At 51.3% G+C, this 19,258-nt stretch overlaps 1 protein-coding gene across 1 annotated transcript in view; it reads left to right on the plus strand.

Moving 5' to 3' along the window:
- Nucleotides 1–19,258, plus strand: part of PPP2R1A (protein phosphatase 2 scaffold subunit Aalpha) — a 32,559-nt gene that overhangs the window by 7,816 nt on the left and 5,485 nt on the right. Inside the window, exons 2-9 of the mRNA XM_082863437.1 lie at nucleotides 3,838–3,928; nucleotides 6,877–6,977; nucleotides 11,878–12,110; nucleotides 13,111–13,258; nucleotides 13,378–13,533; nucleotides 15,351–15,465; nucleotides 15,575–15,645; nucleotides 16,089–16,223. Of these exons, the coding sequence (XP_082719563.1) occupies nucleotides 3,838–3,928; nucleotides 6,877–6,977; nucleotides 11,878–12,110; nucleotides 13,111–13,258; nucleotides 13,378–13,533; nucleotides 15,351–15,465; nucleotides 15,575–15,645; nucleotides 16,089–16,223 (1,050 nt within the window). The remainder of the gene's footprint in view (nucleotides 1–3,837; nucleotides 3,929–6,876; nucleotides 6,978–11,877; nucleotides 12,111–13,110; nucleotides 13,259–13,377; nucleotides 13,534–15,350; nucleotides 15,466–15,574; nucleotides 15,646–16,088; nucleotides 16,224–19,258) is intronic.

Below are 19,258 nucleotides of genomic sequence, written 5' to 3' on the forward strand. Positions count from 1 at the left end.
CATCAGCTGCTGTCTTACGTCCTCGTGGAACCACACTGAAAGCAGGGGCCGACTGGGGCAAGGAGCCGGTTCTTGTCCTCCTCCCTTTTATCAAAGAGGAAAATCTTTCCTGGAAGCTCCTTGGCCAATTTGTCCTTATGTCTTTGTGTCCAGAACTAGGTCATTGACTGGGTTAGTTGGGATTAAGGTTGGCTGTAAATAACAGGAAAATTCTATAAATATGTGAGACTTAAATGAGCTTGAAGTTTATTTCTGACTCACAGTCAAAAAGTCTGGTGGCAATCCAAGCTGGTGTGGCACTCTAGGTGTTAGGGTCCCAGGCTCTCACACATTGTTCTCTGTTTGGCCTCCATCCTGCCCTCCCCATTCTCAGGTTATCTCAAGACCCCAAGATGGCTGCTGAAGCCCCAGCCATCATAGCCCCATTCTAAACAGGAAGGAAGGATGAAGGATATGACCCCATCTCCCCATAAGGACACTTCTAGAAGTCACACACACCATTCCCACTGGCCAGACATTAGTCTCATGGTCATATCCAAATGCACAGGTGATTCAGAAATATCTTTGCCGAGGGTTCATGTGCACAGGTGAAAACCAGAGGTTATGAGTGGCAGTATAGCCCAGTGCAGGAGCTCTTAACCTGGGGCCCATCTGGCATTCAGGTCCAAGAATTTGGATGAGAAAAATAACATCTTTATTTTCACCAGTCCCTAACTCAAATTTAACTTCTATTATGAATTACATTTATACGTACTAGTATATTATAGCGTATTATAAATAGTGTTAGCAAAACCTATGACTCTGTCACCAGTGGTAATCATGACTCTTCAGAGCTCATTTCAGCTGTTGCAGATACTTCTAGTGCTGTTTATGCTCACCTCTGTTTCAAAATTGTGATCATTTAAAAACCTGCTAAGGGGTTCATAGTGCACCCCCCAACTGAAAAACACCAGAAAACAGAAATACGAATTGATAGTATTGGCTCAGAGCCAAGTGGCTGGGGTTCAAATCTTGCCACCTGAGAGCTGTGTGAGGTTTTGTTTTCTCTGCCCCAAAATGGGTGATCCTGTGTTTACCTCACAGTTGTGAGGATCAAATGAGTGAAAACATTGGCACCTAGAACACTGCCTGGCACATAGTGAGTACCAAGGAAATGTTTGTAATTATTACTCTGTCACTGTGAGAGAAGGGAAACGAGACGTCGGTGGACAGCTAGCCAGCTGCTGCATGTGTCCTTGATACGTGGACGAAAATCAGGATGCCGTCAACCGAGCAAGGTTGCCATAGCTGCCATTACTCATCTTCCTCTGGTGCGAGGCTGTTCCCAGTATCATGTCACTTTGTACTCACAAAGTACAAAGGATAGGTATTATTACAGTCCCCCATTTCACAGATGAGAAAATTGAGACTCAAAAAGGTACAGAGTGGCCCAAGTTCCCACAGCTAATCTGAAAAGCAGCTTAGCCTTGAACCCAGATAGCGTATCTAAAGCCCGCCCTGTTGCTGCCTTTCTTAAGCGTTTACGGTGCCATTTATGCCGAAGAAACCAGCAGCTATTCTTAAAACCAAAAGCAGAATCTCCAGAGACGGCAGTGGAAGGAAGGGGGCTGTCCACCATGGAAGAGTTGGCCTGATTCTCCTGGGCCGGTTCCCTGGGCATCGTTCCTAAATGACAGTGTGATGTTGAGATTAATAAGAGTCAGGGCATCTGGCTTCTGGACACGGCTCTGCACCTTTCCACCAAGTGACAGCTTCTCTGCACATCAGCGTGCTTACCTTTAAAAGGGAGGATTCTAGTAACAATACCCACCTCAGAGCACAGTTCTAAGGAGTGAATGTATTAATTATCCACGCCAAGCACATAGTAAGCAATCAATAAATGCTAGCGGCTATTGTTACTGTCATTATGATTATCCCCTGCCAGCATCCTGTGCCCTGGACCACGTGTACTTTTCCATGTAGCCCAGCTGAGAGAAGAACACAGAGATTCAACTTGGAGGTGACAGAGAAACAGGCAACTAAGTCAATACTTACTCTGATATATTCTTGAGGACAATTTCAAACGTACAGAACATCGAAGGACTAGTACAAGGGCCAGAAAACTACAGCGTGTGGGCCAGATTCTGCCCCGCAGCCTTGCAGGTGTAGTTTTATTGGAATGCAGTCATGCCCACTTGCTTACATATTGTCTGGGTCTTTGGCTGTTTTTGTGCTACAGAGACACAGTTGAGTGGTTGAGATAGAGACCGAGTGGCCTGCAAAGCTGAAAATACTTCCTGGCAATTTACAGAAAGTCTGCCCACCTCTAGACCGGTACAGTGAGCACCTGTGTGCTTACCACTCAGATTCAGTGAGTGTTCGTGTTCACCATCTTTAGTCGTTTATCTGTTTCTGTAGGTCTATCTTTATATACATTTAATTTGGGGCTAAAAATAAGATGCAGGCCTTGTAGTACTTAATCTGAAGATCCTTTTACTACCAGGATGGTGAGTGCTTGGACTACCTCAAGCCCAGGTGGTCCAAAAACCCAGTGACGTGGTATGAAAAGTGCGGTGTGTGTGTTTTTCTGAGGTGAGGCCACCATAGCATTTCTTGAGGTTCTCATCATTGTGATTCCCAAAGAGAGTCTTAAACCCCTTAAACCAGAGGGGATGCAGGACGCCAGTCACTTGCAGACCTGTTCGCAGCTGCGTGGGGCCTGGGAAAGAATAGGCTGGGGGAGCCCTTGCTGCTCTCCTTGACCTGGTCCCTCCTCATTCTTTCTTTCCTTCCTTCCGTGAGGAGGATTCCCGCTTGGCCTGGTGCGGCTTACTCACCCTTGAGGGCGTCGCCTTCCACTCACACACATGAGCTCACTGCCTTCCGGCCGCAGCTGAGCGGCCCTGTTGTCAGGATGGAGACACAGGAAGAGAGGTTTCCCAGTCAGATGGCAGCAGCTGGGGCTGGGTCTCAGTGCTCGCTCAGGCAGCTTTCTGCACCTCCATGGTGGTGGAGAGGTGGCTAGTCATGCCCCCGGGGACGAGAGGATCAAATGCGGTCCTAACACCAACAGGCTGAGCCTGGGACCCGCTGTGTGTCAGTGGAGTGTGTGAGATTCCGAGGGTCACCACAGCAAAGCATCACATCTTTGGTAGCTTCAAACAGCCACGAGTGTTCTCTCTCAGTTCTGGAAGCCAGAAGTCTGAGATCAAGGTGTCAGTAGTGTTGGTTCCTTCGAGAGGCTGTGAGAAGACCTGTCACCCCGAGCTTCTGGTGGCTGCCCGCCATTATAGTATTGTTTGTTCTGTTATCACTGTTAGCCAACAGTCCTGGTTACAATCCCACTCTACACCATCTGAGCTGTGTGACCCTTGCAAGGGACTTTCATTCCCTGAGCCCGTTTCCTCTTCTCTGGGGCAGAGCTTGTAACCCTCTGCTTGTCGTGAGAGTTAAATGAGACAGTGCAAGTGAGTGCTTGGGCTGGGACTGGGCCCAGAGTAAGCTGGGAATGTGGCTACCGCTGTTAGAGTCCAAGGCTCAGTGTGTTAGCCTTGCTGAGCGCAGGAGGGTGGGGACGGTGGGGAGGCGGGTGCAGTGTCAGACAGGGTGGTCCTCGAAAGTGCCACGAGGGGTGTTGGCTCAGTGAGACCCGCCGGGTGCTTTTGCTGAGGCTGCTGCTGCCATTGTAATTTAATGACCCAGGGTCACAGAGTGACTTGGTAGACTTGCCAAGTTATTACTCAGCACCCCACACATGCTTAGCAAGGCTTCCAGGGGCTGACTGGGTCCAGAGGTGTCAGACTCCCTTCAGTCTGGACTTGCTAACGTCCTCCCTTTCTTTTCTTGTTCTGTCATTAGCTTCGCCTCAACAGCATCAAGAAGCTGTCCACCATCGCCTTGGCCCTCGGGGTCGAAAGGACCCGCAGTGAGCTTCTGCCCTTCCTTACAGGTACGGGTCCTCCTGGGGCCCAGGTCAATTGGGGGCTCCCGGGGGTGGTTCCTGCCAGGTAAGAGAAGCCCCTCTGGATTTAACAAGCTGTTTGTAAGTGCCGTGTGCCGGGTGCTGGGGCTGGGGCAGGGACTGGTGAAAAGCGCTCTGGAGGCAGATAGAGCCAGGTTTGAATCGAAGCTCCAGTGACTTTAGGCGAGTTACCTCACTGTTCCATAGAGTTCTTATGTGTAAAATGGGCATAGTCGACATGTGATGTAGCATTGTTGTGAACATTAAATAATAACAATAGCAGCCTACAGTTACTATATATATACCTAATGTGCCAGGTGGTGTTCTAAACCCTTTCTTGTGAGGATTGAGTTCGTTCACATAGAGCTGTGCTCAGTAAATGTACACCACCATTGTTGTCCAAGTTAATCTCACAGTAACTCCTTAAGGTAGGTAAGACTGCTGCCCCCATTTCATAGATGAGGAAACCGAGGCATGGAGAGATGAGGTAACTTATTTGGTCCTACAGTTAGGAGGTGCTCCAGAGGGGATATTTATCAAGTCACGCTGGCTCTAAACTCGACAGTGTTGGTTAATGACTCATAGCACAGACTTGGGTCCCAACTACCTGGGCTCAAATCCTAGCTCTACCACTTTCTAGCTGTGTGACCTTGGGCGAGATACTTCGTATCTGCCCGCCTCCGATCCTTCATGTGTGAGAAGGGCATTAATAGTTCAACCTAATATGAAGATGAAATAAGATCCCACGTGAAGTGCTCAGCATGTGGTAAGTGCTGCTGAGGTGTTAGCGATTAGACCGTTCCTGTGCTCTCCTGTCTGTGAAGATGTACTTAAAGCGCTTGACACAATGTCTGATACAGACTGGATCACCAGTTAATGGTAAATCCTCTGTTTCCATCATTCTTATTATGACTTCGTACTTCATACTAATTAAAATCGCCAGTAAAGGCTCAGAGTTAGCTGTGCTTTGTCCCTAGTGAAACTCTTTCATCTCTGATCCTCTCACTTGGGCCTAGTAATGGTGCTGGGAGGCGGGAGGGAGGCAGGGACTCTCACCCCCTCATCATTTCACACTGGGGGAGTTGAGGCTTGAGGGGATGTGCAGGGACTTGCCCACAGTCACAGCTGATGACTGAGGAGCTCAGGGGTATCTGCCTCTGAACACCACATGGGGAGGAGGCATCTGCACACGTGACATTGAGCAGATGACCTCAAACCAGTGGCTTCCACTGGTGAACTGTTGGAGAGACTTGAAGGCTTTAGAACGCTGAGACCCGGACGGCCTCGGGGGCAAGGGGTACAGGGAGTGTGGTACGGCAGTGTAAAGCAGTGGCTAAAAAGTTGTAGAGAAAAGAGTTGGAAGGACCTGGGTTTGAAACCCAGCTGTGCCACCAACCTGCTGGGCACACCTGGCTAAGCCATTCCACCGCTCCCAGCCTCAGCTCCCCTCTCTGCAGAGGGGGTAAAGCAGGCCCTAACTCACAGGATGGCTGGCGGATCCGGTGCTCCACGCAGCACGTGCTGCGAGCAGTTTCTTGGTGAAGGTGCCGGGGAGGCTGCCTGGAGGGAAGCCGGCAGGAGTGAAGGGCGGACGGGACCAGGATTGAACGTGGCGCTTTGCATGGTGAGGGCTGCAGGGAGAGACGCAGGGGCAACGTTAATGTGGAGGTTGACGGGTCTGGGCCAGAGAGGCTGGGAGGGCAGTTGTGTGGAGGTGGGAAGGGTGGAGATCTGAGGTGCTGGCAGCTCCCGTATGTTTAGCTTCCAGGGATGCAGCTTGGCCAAGGAGTCTGGACTGGAGGTAGAGTTGAGTATGAGTTGAGGATGTCCTTAAGGTCTCCAGGAAAGGAACAGAACAGGGAGGGTGATCTGAACTGTCCACAGCGGGAGCTGGCGAAACCAAGGCTGGGAGGGAGCCTGAAAGCAGGACACGCCAGAGCCACGCCGGCCAGAGTTTAGTAAAGCACTAACTCTCGTGCTGGGCCCCAAGCTGAGCTCTTCACAGAAAGCAGTTATTTCCCTTCAGGCTCAGAACAACGCTGTTGTCGTGATTTGGGGGATGAGAAAAGAGTCTCAGGCCAAGTGAGTTGCCACACACCCAGCCAACAAGAGAGCAGGATTTGAACCTACCACAGGATGGGCATATGCCTCACGTACACTCAGGGAGCTGAGATACCAGCCTAGACGCTAGGGATGCTAGCGTCTTCTGCCATAGTCATTCCCATCGCCTCAGCAAAGGGAGGATGGAGCTTGAGAAGGGCCTTTGGATTTAGGTGTTAGGACAGAGCAGTTCTCTTCGCGCACAATCGTCCCTTCTTTCAGCAAAGTTGAGCAGATTGAGTGCCCACTGTGCTCATCTCTGGCAGAAGCTGGGGCACAGAGGAGCCAGTCCTGGACTCAGGTGGTCACAGCCCGCAGTGAGGTCTGATAAGGGTGGCCTGGTTGGGCAGTGAGCCTAGAGAAGGGACCTGACCTGTCAGGGTGGCATCCTGGAAATCTTCCAGGAAGCGGTAGCTAAACCAAGTGTCGAAGGACAGAGCAGACTTTCTCAGGCTGAAGAGAGCGAAGTTCCTGGCAGAGTGAACAGTGCTGAGGGTAGAAGCAAAAAGAGCTCCCGTTTCCCAGGCTCTGCGCTCGTACACATGGTCGCGTTTGCTCCTCGCTCTGGCCGTTGCTGCAGTGGAAGGATTGGCCCCATTTTACTGGTGTGGAGACTGGGATGCAGCGAGGTGGTCTCGCTCCCCCAGTGTCCCGCACCTAGCCACGGGCACTCTGTCAGCTGCCCCCAGCCTCTGCCTTCATCTCTGCCCACCCAGGTGGAGGGTGGCTGCCAGTTTGAGGAAGCAGAGTGGAGCCTGCTTGTTCCTAGCTTGGGTTACTGAAGGGTGGGGTCATACTTGGGGTGGAACTGTAAGCCAGTCTGTCTTGTCCCACAGACACCATCTACGATGAGGATGAGGTCCTCTTGGCCCTGGCGGAACAGCTGGGCACCTTCACCACTCTGGTCGGAGGCCCTGAGTACGTGCACTGCCTGCTGGTGAGTCTGGAAGGTGGGGGAGGCCCCTGCCTGGCCCTGGCGGGGTCAGACCCATGGTCCTGGCAGCCAGGGCGGGGAGGGGAGAGTGCAGGAGAGGCTGGGGTCATCTTCTCGGAACAGCTGGGCCTTGGACATTCACTTTAATCCGGCAAGTCAGCAGTGACATTTAATACATCAGCACGAAAACGCGAGTGTCTTCCTTACCGTTGACTGGGCGTGCCTGACCAGCACCAGGCCCCACCGGCACTCGACGCGTGAGGCTTTCAGTTTGGAGTTAGGCTGGGTTCTTCCACTGCTTGCTGTGTGACTTGTAAGTTACTTAACCTCGAGTCATTAAAACTTACCTTGAGAATCGACTCAAGAAGCCCTTAGCACAGTACTTGGCATGTAGTAAGTACTCACAGATCGTAGCTCCGTTGTCATTAATGCCGTATGTTGTGAGGTCGTGTCCACCCCTTGGGGTAGAGACAGCCACCTGGAGCAACAAGAGGTTCAGTGTCGGAGGTCGCACGGCTAGTGAGTGGCAGAGCTGGGAGTCCGGGTGTGTCCGGTTGACTCTCCCCCAGGCCCCACCCACTTCCTGCCTGTGAGACCCTGTGCTGGGTGATGTCTGGGGACAGAGGTGGTCAGATACTGACGACTGCTGTCTGGGAGCAGAGAGGGGAGGAAGTGCTCGAGTCCCGTGGCCTTGGTTGAAAGACCCCTGGAGGTTGCTCACTGTTCTTCAGAGCCGTGGAGCAGCTCTGCCTCCTTTTTTCCTCCCAATAACTCTTTCATGGTCCCTGAAGACATGTTAGCATACTGTGGCATCTGCACTTGATGCTGTTTTACAGTTACTGTCAGCAGGCCTTGTTCCTTTTAGTGGTCTGTGAAATAATGTGCTGCTTATTGGGGTCTTGGATTTGAGCACATATGGTCATTTGTTTTCTTCCAAACATGCATTAAGCATTAACTCCAAGAAACTTTGATAATTATCATTAGATTCTGGTATCCTGTCTCTCACCTGAGTGCACATGTGTAATTGTATATGAACACACAGAAAATTGTATGTGAATGAGGTCATTTCATACATTCTATACAGAGCAGGACTGCTTAACACCAGGAACGTGGTGAGGTCCCTGGACCTACCTGAAAGGGGTCCCTTGAACTCCATGGAACTATCTGCAGCCCCTGGTGTTTATCAGTCTTTCTGAGGAGAGAATTAATAGCTTTCAGCAGCTTCTCAGAGGACTCAGGAGCAGAGAACACTGTTGAGTACCCCACAGCTTCAGCCAGAGCCACAGGCCTGCAGACAAACGGCTGGAACCCGGCTTCCTTCCCCTGCCAAGTCAGGGTCTTCCACTGATCATTCCCAATGAGGGAAACCCCTGTCATCCCATGCTTCTCTTTGGGGAGCAGTCATGTGTGACCTTTGGGACTGGTATCCGTGAGGATCCTCTGGGCCAGGCAACACTGGGAACCCGCAGGCAAGTCAGGTCAGAATAGCTTCAGCTCACTCAGCACCTGCAGCGTGTGTTCTGAGTGCCTTATGTACAGTAACCCATTGTGTCCTGCAGCGACCCTGTGAGACTCGTGCTGGTGTCATTTCACAGATGAGGAAACCGAGGCACAAGCTGGGAAGAGGCAGAGCCAGGATTTGAACCCAGGCCCCCAACTCGTTGCCACTACCACTCTTCTGTACTGTCTTCAGAGGGCTCCTGGTTGCCCCACAGGCTGATCCAAGCTGGAATAAAGGGAAACCAGGGACCCTTAGAACCCAGAAGAGGCGGCTAATCTGGGTTAGATGGGATGGGGGAGCTGTCGAGGAGGAGCTCCTGGAGGAGGTGGATTTTGACAAGTTACGGGAAATGGCTCTTTTGCAACCTGTTCATTCCATGAACATGAGCAAGGACTGTGGGCTCCGGGAACCCAGAGGTGTGTCAGACCCGATCCCGGCCCTCGTTCTCTGCGGTGTGAGTGAGATGGAATTTCACAGAGATCTGTGTAGCTATAGTGTGAGGATTATTTCTGTATCAGCAGCTCTTAACCCTTTTGGAATCATGGGTCCCTTAGATGAAAATGAAAACTCCAGACCCTCTCCTCAAACGAGTAGAGATGATTTTAGGAGGTTCACGCCTTTCCCCCTCCCCAGGTTTGAGAACGCCACCCTCCATTGCACAGAGGCCTCATGGCAATGGGTCTTTGTTATGCAAAAGCATCATTTGGGGTTTCCTCAATGTGCACCTTCCTGGGCCCTGCCCCCAGAGTCTGATTCTTTAGGTCTGTGCTGGGAGAGGCCTCCTGGGTGATCCTGCCGTGGGTGTTCTGGGAACCACGCTGTGAGAACCTCTCCCTGCAGTAACCCACTGGGGCAGAGATCCTTGGGTGATGTAACTACTGCTTAGCCTTGGTCCCCAGGCCTCTGTTATCGTGACAGGTTACCATAAGTTCCACTTACAGTCACTTGCTAAGTATTAATCAATTATTACTCAATATTTACTGAGGGACTCTAAATGGAAGATTGAGTGCCTCCTGTGTGCCAGCCTGGGTAGTGGGAGAACAAGGAAATAAGAGGAACCCGGTCCCTGCAGTACTGTGACACCACGTCTGCAACCACACCTCTGTGAGCCAGTCCCGCACCCAGAACCCTACGAGAGCGTGTCCCTGTGACACAGGCCGCACACTGAGAGTCCCCAGGCAGGCATGGCATTACGTTTTCCTTGTGAATCATTGCCCCCACCCTCCCTCCCGTGGCTGTGTTGGGTCCCCACCACTGCACGGAGGCCCTCTTCAGCTGCGGAGAGCGCGAGCCACTCTGCGCCGTGGTGCGCAGGCCTCATTGCGGTGGCCTCTCCTGTTGGGGAACATGGGCTCTAGGCGCGCGGGCTTCAGTAGTTGTGGCACGTGGGCTCAGTAGTTGTGGCTCGCCGGCTCTAGAGCACAGGCTCAGTAGTTGTGGCACATGGGCTTAGTTACTCCGCGGCATGTGGGATCTTCCCGGACCAGGGCTTGAACCCGTGTTCCCTGCATTGGCAGGCGGATTCTCAACCACTGCGCCACCAGGGAAACCCCCATTGCCACCTTTTTAAAATGAGTTTTTAAAAATTCTGTTTTTGATTTTTTTTATCATGGTAAATTATAAATAATATTTACCATTTTAACCATTTTTAAGTGTACTCTTCCGTGATGTTAAGTACATTCACGTTGTGGTGCAGCCATCACTACCATTCATCTCCAGAACTTTCTCATCTTCCCCAAAGAAACTCTGTACTCATTAACCAGTGACCCCCAAGCTCCTTACCCCAGCCCCCAGCAACCACCATTCCACTTTCTGTCTCTGTGAATCTGACTACAGACATACCTCAGAGATATTGTAGGTTTGGTCCCAGACTACCATAGTAAAGTGAATATTGCAATAAAACGAGTCACATGAATTTTTTTGTTTCCTAGTATATATAAAAGTTATGGTTACACTTTACTGTAGTCTATTAAATGTGCAATAGCATTCTGTCAAAAAAAGGTACATAGACCTTAGTTAATACTTTCTTGCTAAAAATACTAACCATCATCTGAGCCTTTAGCGAGTTGTAGTCTTTTTGCAATAGTAACATCAAAGGTCACTGATCGCAGGTCACCATAACAAATACACTAATAATGAAAAAATTTGAAATATTGCGAGAATTACCAGAATGTGACACAGACTTGAAGTGAGCAAATGCTGTTGGAAAAATGACATTGATAGAGTTGGTAGACGCCACAAACCTTCATTTTTTAAAACAGTGCAGTATTTGCAAAGTGCAGTAAAGTGAAGCGCAATAAAACAAGGTGTGCCTGTGCTCTGGACACCTCACGTAAAGGAGTCATTCAATATGGAGTCTTTTGCGACTGGCTAATTTCATTTAGCATAATGTAACGTCTTCAAGGTTTATCCATGTTGGAGCATGTGTTAAATGAGGTTTTTCTCACAGATAAGAACCTGCCCCTTTTGGCTGCTTTTGGGAAACCAGCTTTGCTTTTACCAGCCATGTTTCCCCGTGGTGACAGCTGACAGAGCTGGAAAGCAGCTGTACTCCCTAGACTGTATGCTCTCCAGTTTGCCCCAGTCTCTGCCTCGGTTGTCCGCACCTGTCACCTTTGCCCATTGCTTCAATTCTGTTTCCTGCATGGGCCCTGGAAGCATTTCCATTTATCATTTCTTTCTACTTTCTTTACCTGTCAGGGCAGGTTGGACTTCAGACCACAGACCTCCACATCTTTTTTGAACAGATTAGGGTAAATTGAGTCTCCCTTCATTAGGTCAGTAATTCCCGAGTTCCTGCCCTGTGCCAAGAGGTCTGCTGGGCTCGGGGGACACGGTGGTGAGCCAGTCAAATGTCTGTAAAGGAACGTGATCACTCCAGGCCTCACAGTAACAAACCAGTGAGAGTCACGAGCCTCAAAGTCCCCCAGTATTGTGAGATCCTGATGCAATTGCCTGTCAGCCCTTTGGAGGTTCTGGACCAGCTGGCCCGGTTTAGATCCTGGCTTGTGGCTGTTATGCTCGGGCAAGTTACTTAGCCTGTCTGTGCCTCAGTTTCCTCTTCATAGGACCTGCTTCTTAGGATTCAGTGAGTTAGAACCAGTGCCCCCCTAGAGTTGTGGCCCTGCTCAGAACATGTAGTAAATAGATGTTCCAGTCAACATCAGTGATGATTCCTGCACTTTGAGAAGCTGATGACAGTTGCGGCCCTCTCCTCAGAAAGCGACGTGTATAATTGTGAGGTGTGTGGACCCCACTGAAGTGCCTTCAGGGTCCTGTGAAAGAGGTTCTTCAGGGAAGGCAGGCTGGCTTGGGGGGGGTCAGGGAAGGCCTGTTGGAGGAGCTGAGTAGTGTGGGGCGGGGGGAGGGAAATGGGCGGTGACCTCGTGTTCTGTCCCCCAGCCACCCCTGGAGTCGCTGGCCACGGTGGAGGAAACCGTGGTGCGGGACAAGGCGGTGGAGTCCCTGCGGGCCATCTCGCACGAGCACTCGCCCTCTGACCTTGAGGCCCACTTCGTGCCGCTCGTGAAGCGGCTGGCGGGCGGCGACTGGTTCACCTCCCGCACGTCGGCCTGCGGCCTCTTCTCCGTCTGCTACCCCCGCGTGTCCAGTGCCGTCAAGGCGGAACTTCGACAGTGAGTCCCCTGGCAAGACCCAGCCTCTTCCCTCTGCTTGGTCCCCTTCTCTCAAACCTCGGTCCCCTCTAGGCCCATCCAGGGCCCAAAGGCCCCAGAGCTCTTCCAGCCCCCACTCCCCTCTGCCCACCCCTCAGAGACGTGGTGTCTGGACACAGCTGGGTGTGAACCCAGGCGCTGCCTCTTGGTCGTTTAGGAAGTGGAGATAATGATGGTTCTTCCTCCCATTGGTTATTGTGAGGATTTAAAAGAATTACTACATACAAAATGCTTAGAACAGAATCTGGTACAAAGAAGCACTCGACAAGTGATGTGTGATGCTGTCTTAGGCCTGTTTCCGGTTGGCAGATAGGAGGCCTCCTCCTCCACTACCCTTCTCCCCTTTGGCTTGATACCCCAGGGAATTGCTTGCATGTAAGACTTGGCTTCCAGAAGAACCAGTGAAAATATTTTTAATTGGATTAAAATTTTCTGTTAATGTGTGTTTCCCCTCCCTCTGGACTTCTGTCCATCCACCATCTTTATGAACCACTGAGCAGCAAGCCCGGGCCCTGAGCCATCGCTGCTGCCAGAATACTGGTTTACAGCTGCCTGCAGGCACGCAGAGGGCTGCATGTGCCCCCGCGCATCTCCAACTGGAGCAGCCACTGCTGGAAGGGAAAGGCTTTGAGTAGCCTCAGCCCAGCACCCCAGCCAAGCGATTTTATGTGGTCATAATAATATACTCAGTACCTGCCATTCACTATGGACTTATTGCAGAAAGGCAGCTGATTGTTTCATGCACATTGTCTCATTTAACCCTCATAACGACCCTGTAGGGTAGGTACTGTTATCAGCTCCATTGTGTAGGGCTGGGAAGATTCAGAGGCTATCACTCGCCTAGGGTCACCCAGGCAAAGCCAGGAACTGCGTGACTACAGCGTCTGTGCTCGCCCTCCATGGTGTTACCTGCTGCCTTGGGATCCCAGGGATCCCTCCTGAGCCCCATCCCAACCCCCAGGTACTTCCGGAACCTGTGCTCAGATGACACCCCCATGGTGCGGCGGGCCGCAGCCTCCAAGCTGGGGGAGTTCGCCAAGGTGCTGGAGCTGGACAACGTCAAGAGCGAGATCATCCCCATGTTCTCCAACCTGGCCTCTGACGAGCAGGTGGGGTCTGCTCCACGCCCCTTTCCTCTGTCTCCCTCCAGTGGACCCTGAGTCTGAAAGGGCGTCCCAGGGCTGATGGGGCCTCTGCTGCACCCTCCTTGTTCCCATCCTCTCCTCAGGACTCGGTGCGGCTGCTAGCGGTGGAGGCGTGTGTGAACATCGCCCAGCTCCTACCCCAGGAGGATCTGGAGGCCCTGGTGATGCCCACCCTGCGCCAGGCTGCTGAGGACAAGTCCTGGCGTGTCCGATACATGGTGGCCGACAAGTTCACAGAGGTACATGAGGGGGTACATGAGGGGGTACATGAGGGGGCTGTTGGCAGCGTCTCACAGATGTGGAGACTGAGGCCTCAGGCAAAGGGGAGGGGCCACATATAGGAGCTGGGGTTTAGTGAAGCCCAGGGGAATCGTCGGGTGTTTAAGCGGTAAGATCTCGGTAATCATCCATTTGGACCTCACTTAACTTGCCAATCCTGATTGAAGGGTTCTGAGGCCAACTTAAGGTTCTGTGGGAGAGAACCACAGGAGCAGAGAAAGGGTAGCATGTATGTGGTCCTGACCTAATCGAACTTTATCTCCTTTTACAAAAGGGAAGACAGTCTGTTTGCTGGGGCTGCTGTGGCAGAGTACCACAGACTGGGTGGTACTTTATTTCCCCACCGTTCTGGAGGCTAGAAGTCCAAAATCAAAGTGTCAGCAGGGGTGGTTTTTCTGAGACTTCTTCCCTTGGTTGTAGATGGCTGTCTTCTCCCCGTGTCTTTAATTGTGTGTCTATGTTCTCATCTCCTCTTCTTATGAGGACTTTAGTCATTTTGGATTGGCTTACCCTAATGACCTTATTTTACCTTATGACCTCTTTAAAGACCCTGTCTTCAAGTACAGTCACATTCTGAGGTTCCAGGGAGGTAGGTGTGGGGTGTGTTAGGACTTCAGTGGGAGATACAGTTCAGCCCCATAACACAGCCCAGAGGTTGGACTGGTCAGAGTGACACCATCAGGCGGGCAGAACAGGGACAAGATGCCACATGTCCCAGGACAGTGCTCTTTCCACAGAAATCTCAGTTTGCTTATTGCAAAAGTAGGTTTATTGAGCACCAGCTCTTTGCTGGGCATTGGGGTACGGTGAGTTCAGTACATCCCTGGCTGTCAGGGAACAGACAGCCTGAAGAGGGAGGCCAGCTGAGACAGAGGGAAATGTAATGTTAAAGTGTGACAGGTGCGGGGCTAGCTGGTGTTCCTGGGCCTGGAAGCACTGAGGCAGGTTCTGGAAGATGAGTGGGTGAGGGCTGGGGTAGGGACTGTGTCTGGCGTGGGCAGCGGACACTGGGCGGTGAGGGCAAGTACGAGCAAGGACATTTGGGACTGGCTTTGGGGCGAGGGGACACTGGAGAGATGGGCATCAGGCCCCTGGGGTCCTCACCTCTCCCCTTGGTCAGGAACTGCCCTGTCTCCCCCCAGGCCTCCAGAAGCGGCACGCCAGCAGGACCTGTGCACCCCTTCTGGCCTGGTGTCATGAGATGCGGAGGGCCTAGCATGCCTGCTTCCCTCTTGACCCTTAGTATTTCATCTTAATTACAAAAGTCACACGGGCTCTGGTAACCAGTCTTAGAAAACACAGAAATATTTAAATCAAAAAGTGAGAGCCAGCACATATCATTAGACTGTTTTTGGATCACGTAGCAGAAAACCCAACCCTGAACAGGAAGGAGATCTGTAGTTATTTCTAATGCAGACAACAGTACTGTGCAGTAAGTACCCTCGTGGTACAGCTCAGAGACGTACGGGGACTCATCCAGGGTCACACAGGTGCTAAGTAAGAGTAAGAATTTGAGCCAGGCAGATGGACTCCAGAGCCATGCTTGTGACCACTGCACTACCCAGCCCAACTCGGCACTATACAACAAGGAAACCAAGGCTCAGAGAGGCTCCGAGCCTTGGCCAAGGTCACCCCCATGGCCCTGGCATTACATCTCAGCAGTGATTCCAAGGGCTGTTTTTACCCCGTTCCTGGTGCCTTTATCTTTGATTTTGTTCTCATTCATTTAGAATACCTGCCAAGCCCTTTGACCCCCCCTGACCTTCCCTTTCTGCAGCTCCAGAAAGCAGTGGGGCCTGAGATCACCAAGACGGACCTGGTCCCTGCCTTCCAGAACCTGATGAAAGACTGTGAGGCCGAGGTGAGGGCCGCAGCCTCCCACAAGGTCAAAGGTTGGTGCTGGCGACCAGGACACAGTAAGCGGGTGGGTGTCCGGGAGGCTGAAGGCAAAACTAGGACATCGGGTCTTACCTCCCGCCGCCTCCATTTCCCTGCCCACAGAATTCTGTGAAAATCTCTCAGCTGACTGTCGGGAGAATGTGATCATGACCCAGATCTTGCCCTGCATCAAGGTAACAGGGAATTTGGTGGGAGGAATAGAGCAGATCTGAGCCTTCTGGAAAGAAGGGATGGAGATTGGGCATTAGGGACAGCCAGATGCAAACCGAGTTCCCAGCCTTCCAGGGCCAGGCGGTCTTGGCGTTTGGAGCAGTTAGGAGCCCTGAGTGCGGGCAAAGTCCGAGGCTCGGGGCTGAACGTGGAGGCGGGGAGTGCTTCCCCCTCGAAGCTCACTGGATCTCCTCATCCGGAGAGCTTTGGGATTGGGGTGAAAGCTGCTGGGAACGGGTCGTTGAACTCCAGGCAGGCCGGACATGTATGGACCTGCAATTCCCCGTGCACACTAAGCCTGCCCTGGATGGAGATGGCGAGAGCAGGCTGTGTCTCAGGGCTTCTTAGGAGTTGGAGTCTTCTTGGCCACTGACCCTGTGGCTCCCCCATTCCTTCTCCCTCCCAGGAGCTGGTGTCAGACGCCAACCAACATGTCAAGTCGGCCCTGGCCTCAGTCATCATGGGCCTCTCTCCCATCCTGGGCAAAGACAACACCATCGAGCACCTCCTGCCCCTCTTCCTGGCTCAGCTGAAGGATGAGGTAAGGGCGCCTGGAAGGCTCTGTGCTCTGGCTGGGACAGGTGGGGCGGCTGCTTTCCCAGTTCGCCAGGAACTTCAACAAACACCCAGGTTGCCAAGGAGTTGAATGTTGGTGGGCATGATGGACTGCACGTTAGCTTATTTGTTTATTAGGCATTTGTTTTGCATGCCCTTATTCTGTACTAGTCGTTTTTTCCTGGGCACTAGGGATTCCAAGAAAAAAAAAAAAAAGAACGAGACACTTTTGTTCCTCAAGGACCTTCAGAGACTGGCAGTGGAGAGGGACAGATAGGCAGTCCCATGATGCCCTGATCATACAGGTGCTGTGATACATTCATGATGATCAGAGTTCAGGCTAAGATGCTGTAATAGAGACCCTAAAATACAGTGGCTTAAATAAGGTAGAGAATTATTTCTCTCACAACAGTCCAGAGGTGGGGTGGACCTACACTGGGGGATTGGCCCTGCTGACCTTGGCACTCTGTGGGTCTGAGGTGGCTGAAGGGAGAGGGCACCGACCAGCAGCGGGCCCCGCCCTCTCAACAGTAAGACCCCGAAGGGGCACCCATCCTGTCTGTTCACACCCCATTGGCCAGAGCCAGTCATGGGACCAACCTCAGCTAGCTGTTTATTTGGCTTGGAGCACAAAAGATGAGAGAGAGCACCGCGCGATGGCTGGAGAGGCCATGGGGTGACAGCCAGGGAAGCAGCGTGGACTTGAACCTGGGGTGGAGGAGGCGGAGCAGATCTGGGTGTTGGGAAGGAGCCCTGAGACGTGTCGAAGGGAGATGCAAGTGCTGCAGCCGAAGAGGTGCAGGGAGACCAGACCGGAGGCTGCTGCTGGAGTCTGGGAGGGGGGCGCGGCTGGTTTCAAGAGGTAGGGGGGGCCGTGCTGGGGCCTGGGGCTCGCAGGCCCCCTACTGTTTGCCTTGGTGGGGACTGGGCAGATGGTGATACCACAGGCTGGTGTGAGACCTGTTAGTGTAACTTCTGTGTTTGCAGAGGCCTTGCCCTGACATACATGCACATGCACACGAACGTGCGTACACCACACACACACACACAAGGCACACGTATGCAGTGCACTAGGAAGTTGGAGGGAACATTGTAGCAGTTCATTTCTTCACATAGGAGTCCCCTGCTGTGCACACCCCTCCGCCATTTATGACAGTTGAGGCTTTTATAATCATTGGATATAATATACTTTTAAGAAAAGATAAGTAAACTTAAAATTAAATCATTTATGTTATTTATGTAAACAGTGTTTCGTGAACATTTGCAGCAGCTCTATCTAGTGGAAGATTCAAAGGAATATAACAGAAAAAGAGTGAAACTAACAAGTTGATGAGCCCTGGGACATTCCTTCCCTCTCCCTGTCTCCCTGAGTATCCTTGGCTTTAGGAAGAAACACATTAATCCAGTGAAGGGGAGGGGGAAGTTGTGTTGGCTCTGAGAGTCTTCTTCAGTTCTCAGACTAGGTAGTAGGAAATTGGCTGTCTTTCACTCCTAAAGGGGACTCTATTATTTTTGAAAAGCAGGACTTAGGTGCTTCTCTCAAAGGATTTGTTGGAGAGGCCTTTTGGGCAATCTCACTTTGGAGCCAGCAGCTGAGGCTGTCTTGTCTTTTCAGCGGCTGCCATTGCTCTTCTTCATTGCTTGCTGAGTCTTAGTCCCCATGGCCACCCTTAGCTCCAGTGATTTGCCTGATCAGCCTTCGGAACTCAGAAGAGCTGTTATACTCATGGTCACTGTTGATTACAGTGAAAGGATACAGATTAGTATCAGCAAAGGAAGAAGGTGCATGAGACCAGGCGCCAGTTTCCAGTTATCCTCTCCCAATGGAGTTATACATAGTGCATTTAATTCTCCCAGTACCAACGTGTGACAGCACATGAGGAGACTGCCAGCTAGGGAAGCTCGCTGAGCCTTGGTTTCCAGGGTTTTTATTGGGGATTGGTCACATAGGCATGGAATGGAGCCGTTCGCGTGGCTGACCTTAGGTTACTGTGTCTCCAGCCTCTGTAGAGGTCAAGTTGATGCCACATGACCCAAGGTCCTCACCATAAATCACATTATTAGCATACTCTATCTGGCATGGCCCAAGGCCCCCAGGTAAACAAAGACCCTTTTATCAGTTTGGATATTCCAGGTGCTTAGAGATCATCTCCCAGGAGCTGGTCAAGGGCCAGTCCTTTGGAATGTGCCAAGTTTGAAGAGCCTAGACCTGTCCAGTTAACCCCTTACTGCACACTTGCTCATTTGGTTCACGGATTCATTTCAATGCTTGCTTCCTTACCCCACAGCTCCCAGAGGGAGATGTAGAAAAAATTAACTGTGGTGTCTGCCCCAGGAATATATGATGTTGGACAAGGAGTTAATTGTGCTTATGTGCCTTTTCTTAAAAGTTGCTTCAAAGGTTTTTAGAAGCAGATGGGGGCACAGATTTCCCTGCTCTCCTAAGGTAGAGTGTTCTTATGAACCTGTCATAAGTTGAAATGGTGTAGAGCAAAGAAGCAATTTTTTTCTCTCGTGAAAGCAAAAACCCTCTTTGGGTTTCTTTTGGTTAGCAAAAGCAGGCACCAGTGTAGGTCTTTCATAAACTCAAAGTGGTGTAAAGCGAACTTTCGAAAAGTGGGGAATACCTGCATATGTGCACATGTTGTAAGTCAGAGCTCATAATATTGGTAGTCACCTAGTGGTTCAAAAATATTTCTTTATTCCTTCGTTTTTTTCTTTCAGCTGATGTATTGAGCACCTACTATGGTCCAGAAACTCTGCTGGGTACTAGAGACATAAGGATATATGAGACGTGCTCCTTACAGAGCTCAAAGACTAGCAGAAAGAGTAAAAGTAACAGAAATGATAAAAGTAATAAACTCCCACATGCCAAGCCCTTTGTGGATCAGGCAGTTCAGTAGCCTCAACCACCCTTTGGGATTAGATGGACGTTTCTGTGTCACACATTGATATCCAGAAATGTTAAGTCCCTTGCCAAAGGGCTCCCAGCTAGCAACTGGCAGAGCTGGGATTATTATC

Source organism: Leucopleurus acutus (assembly GCF_964270905.1).
Source record: "Leucopleurus acutus genome assembly, chromosome: 20".
NCBI lineage: Eukaryota > Metazoa > Chordata > Mammalia > Artiodactyla > Delphinidae > Leucopleurus > Leucopleurus acutus.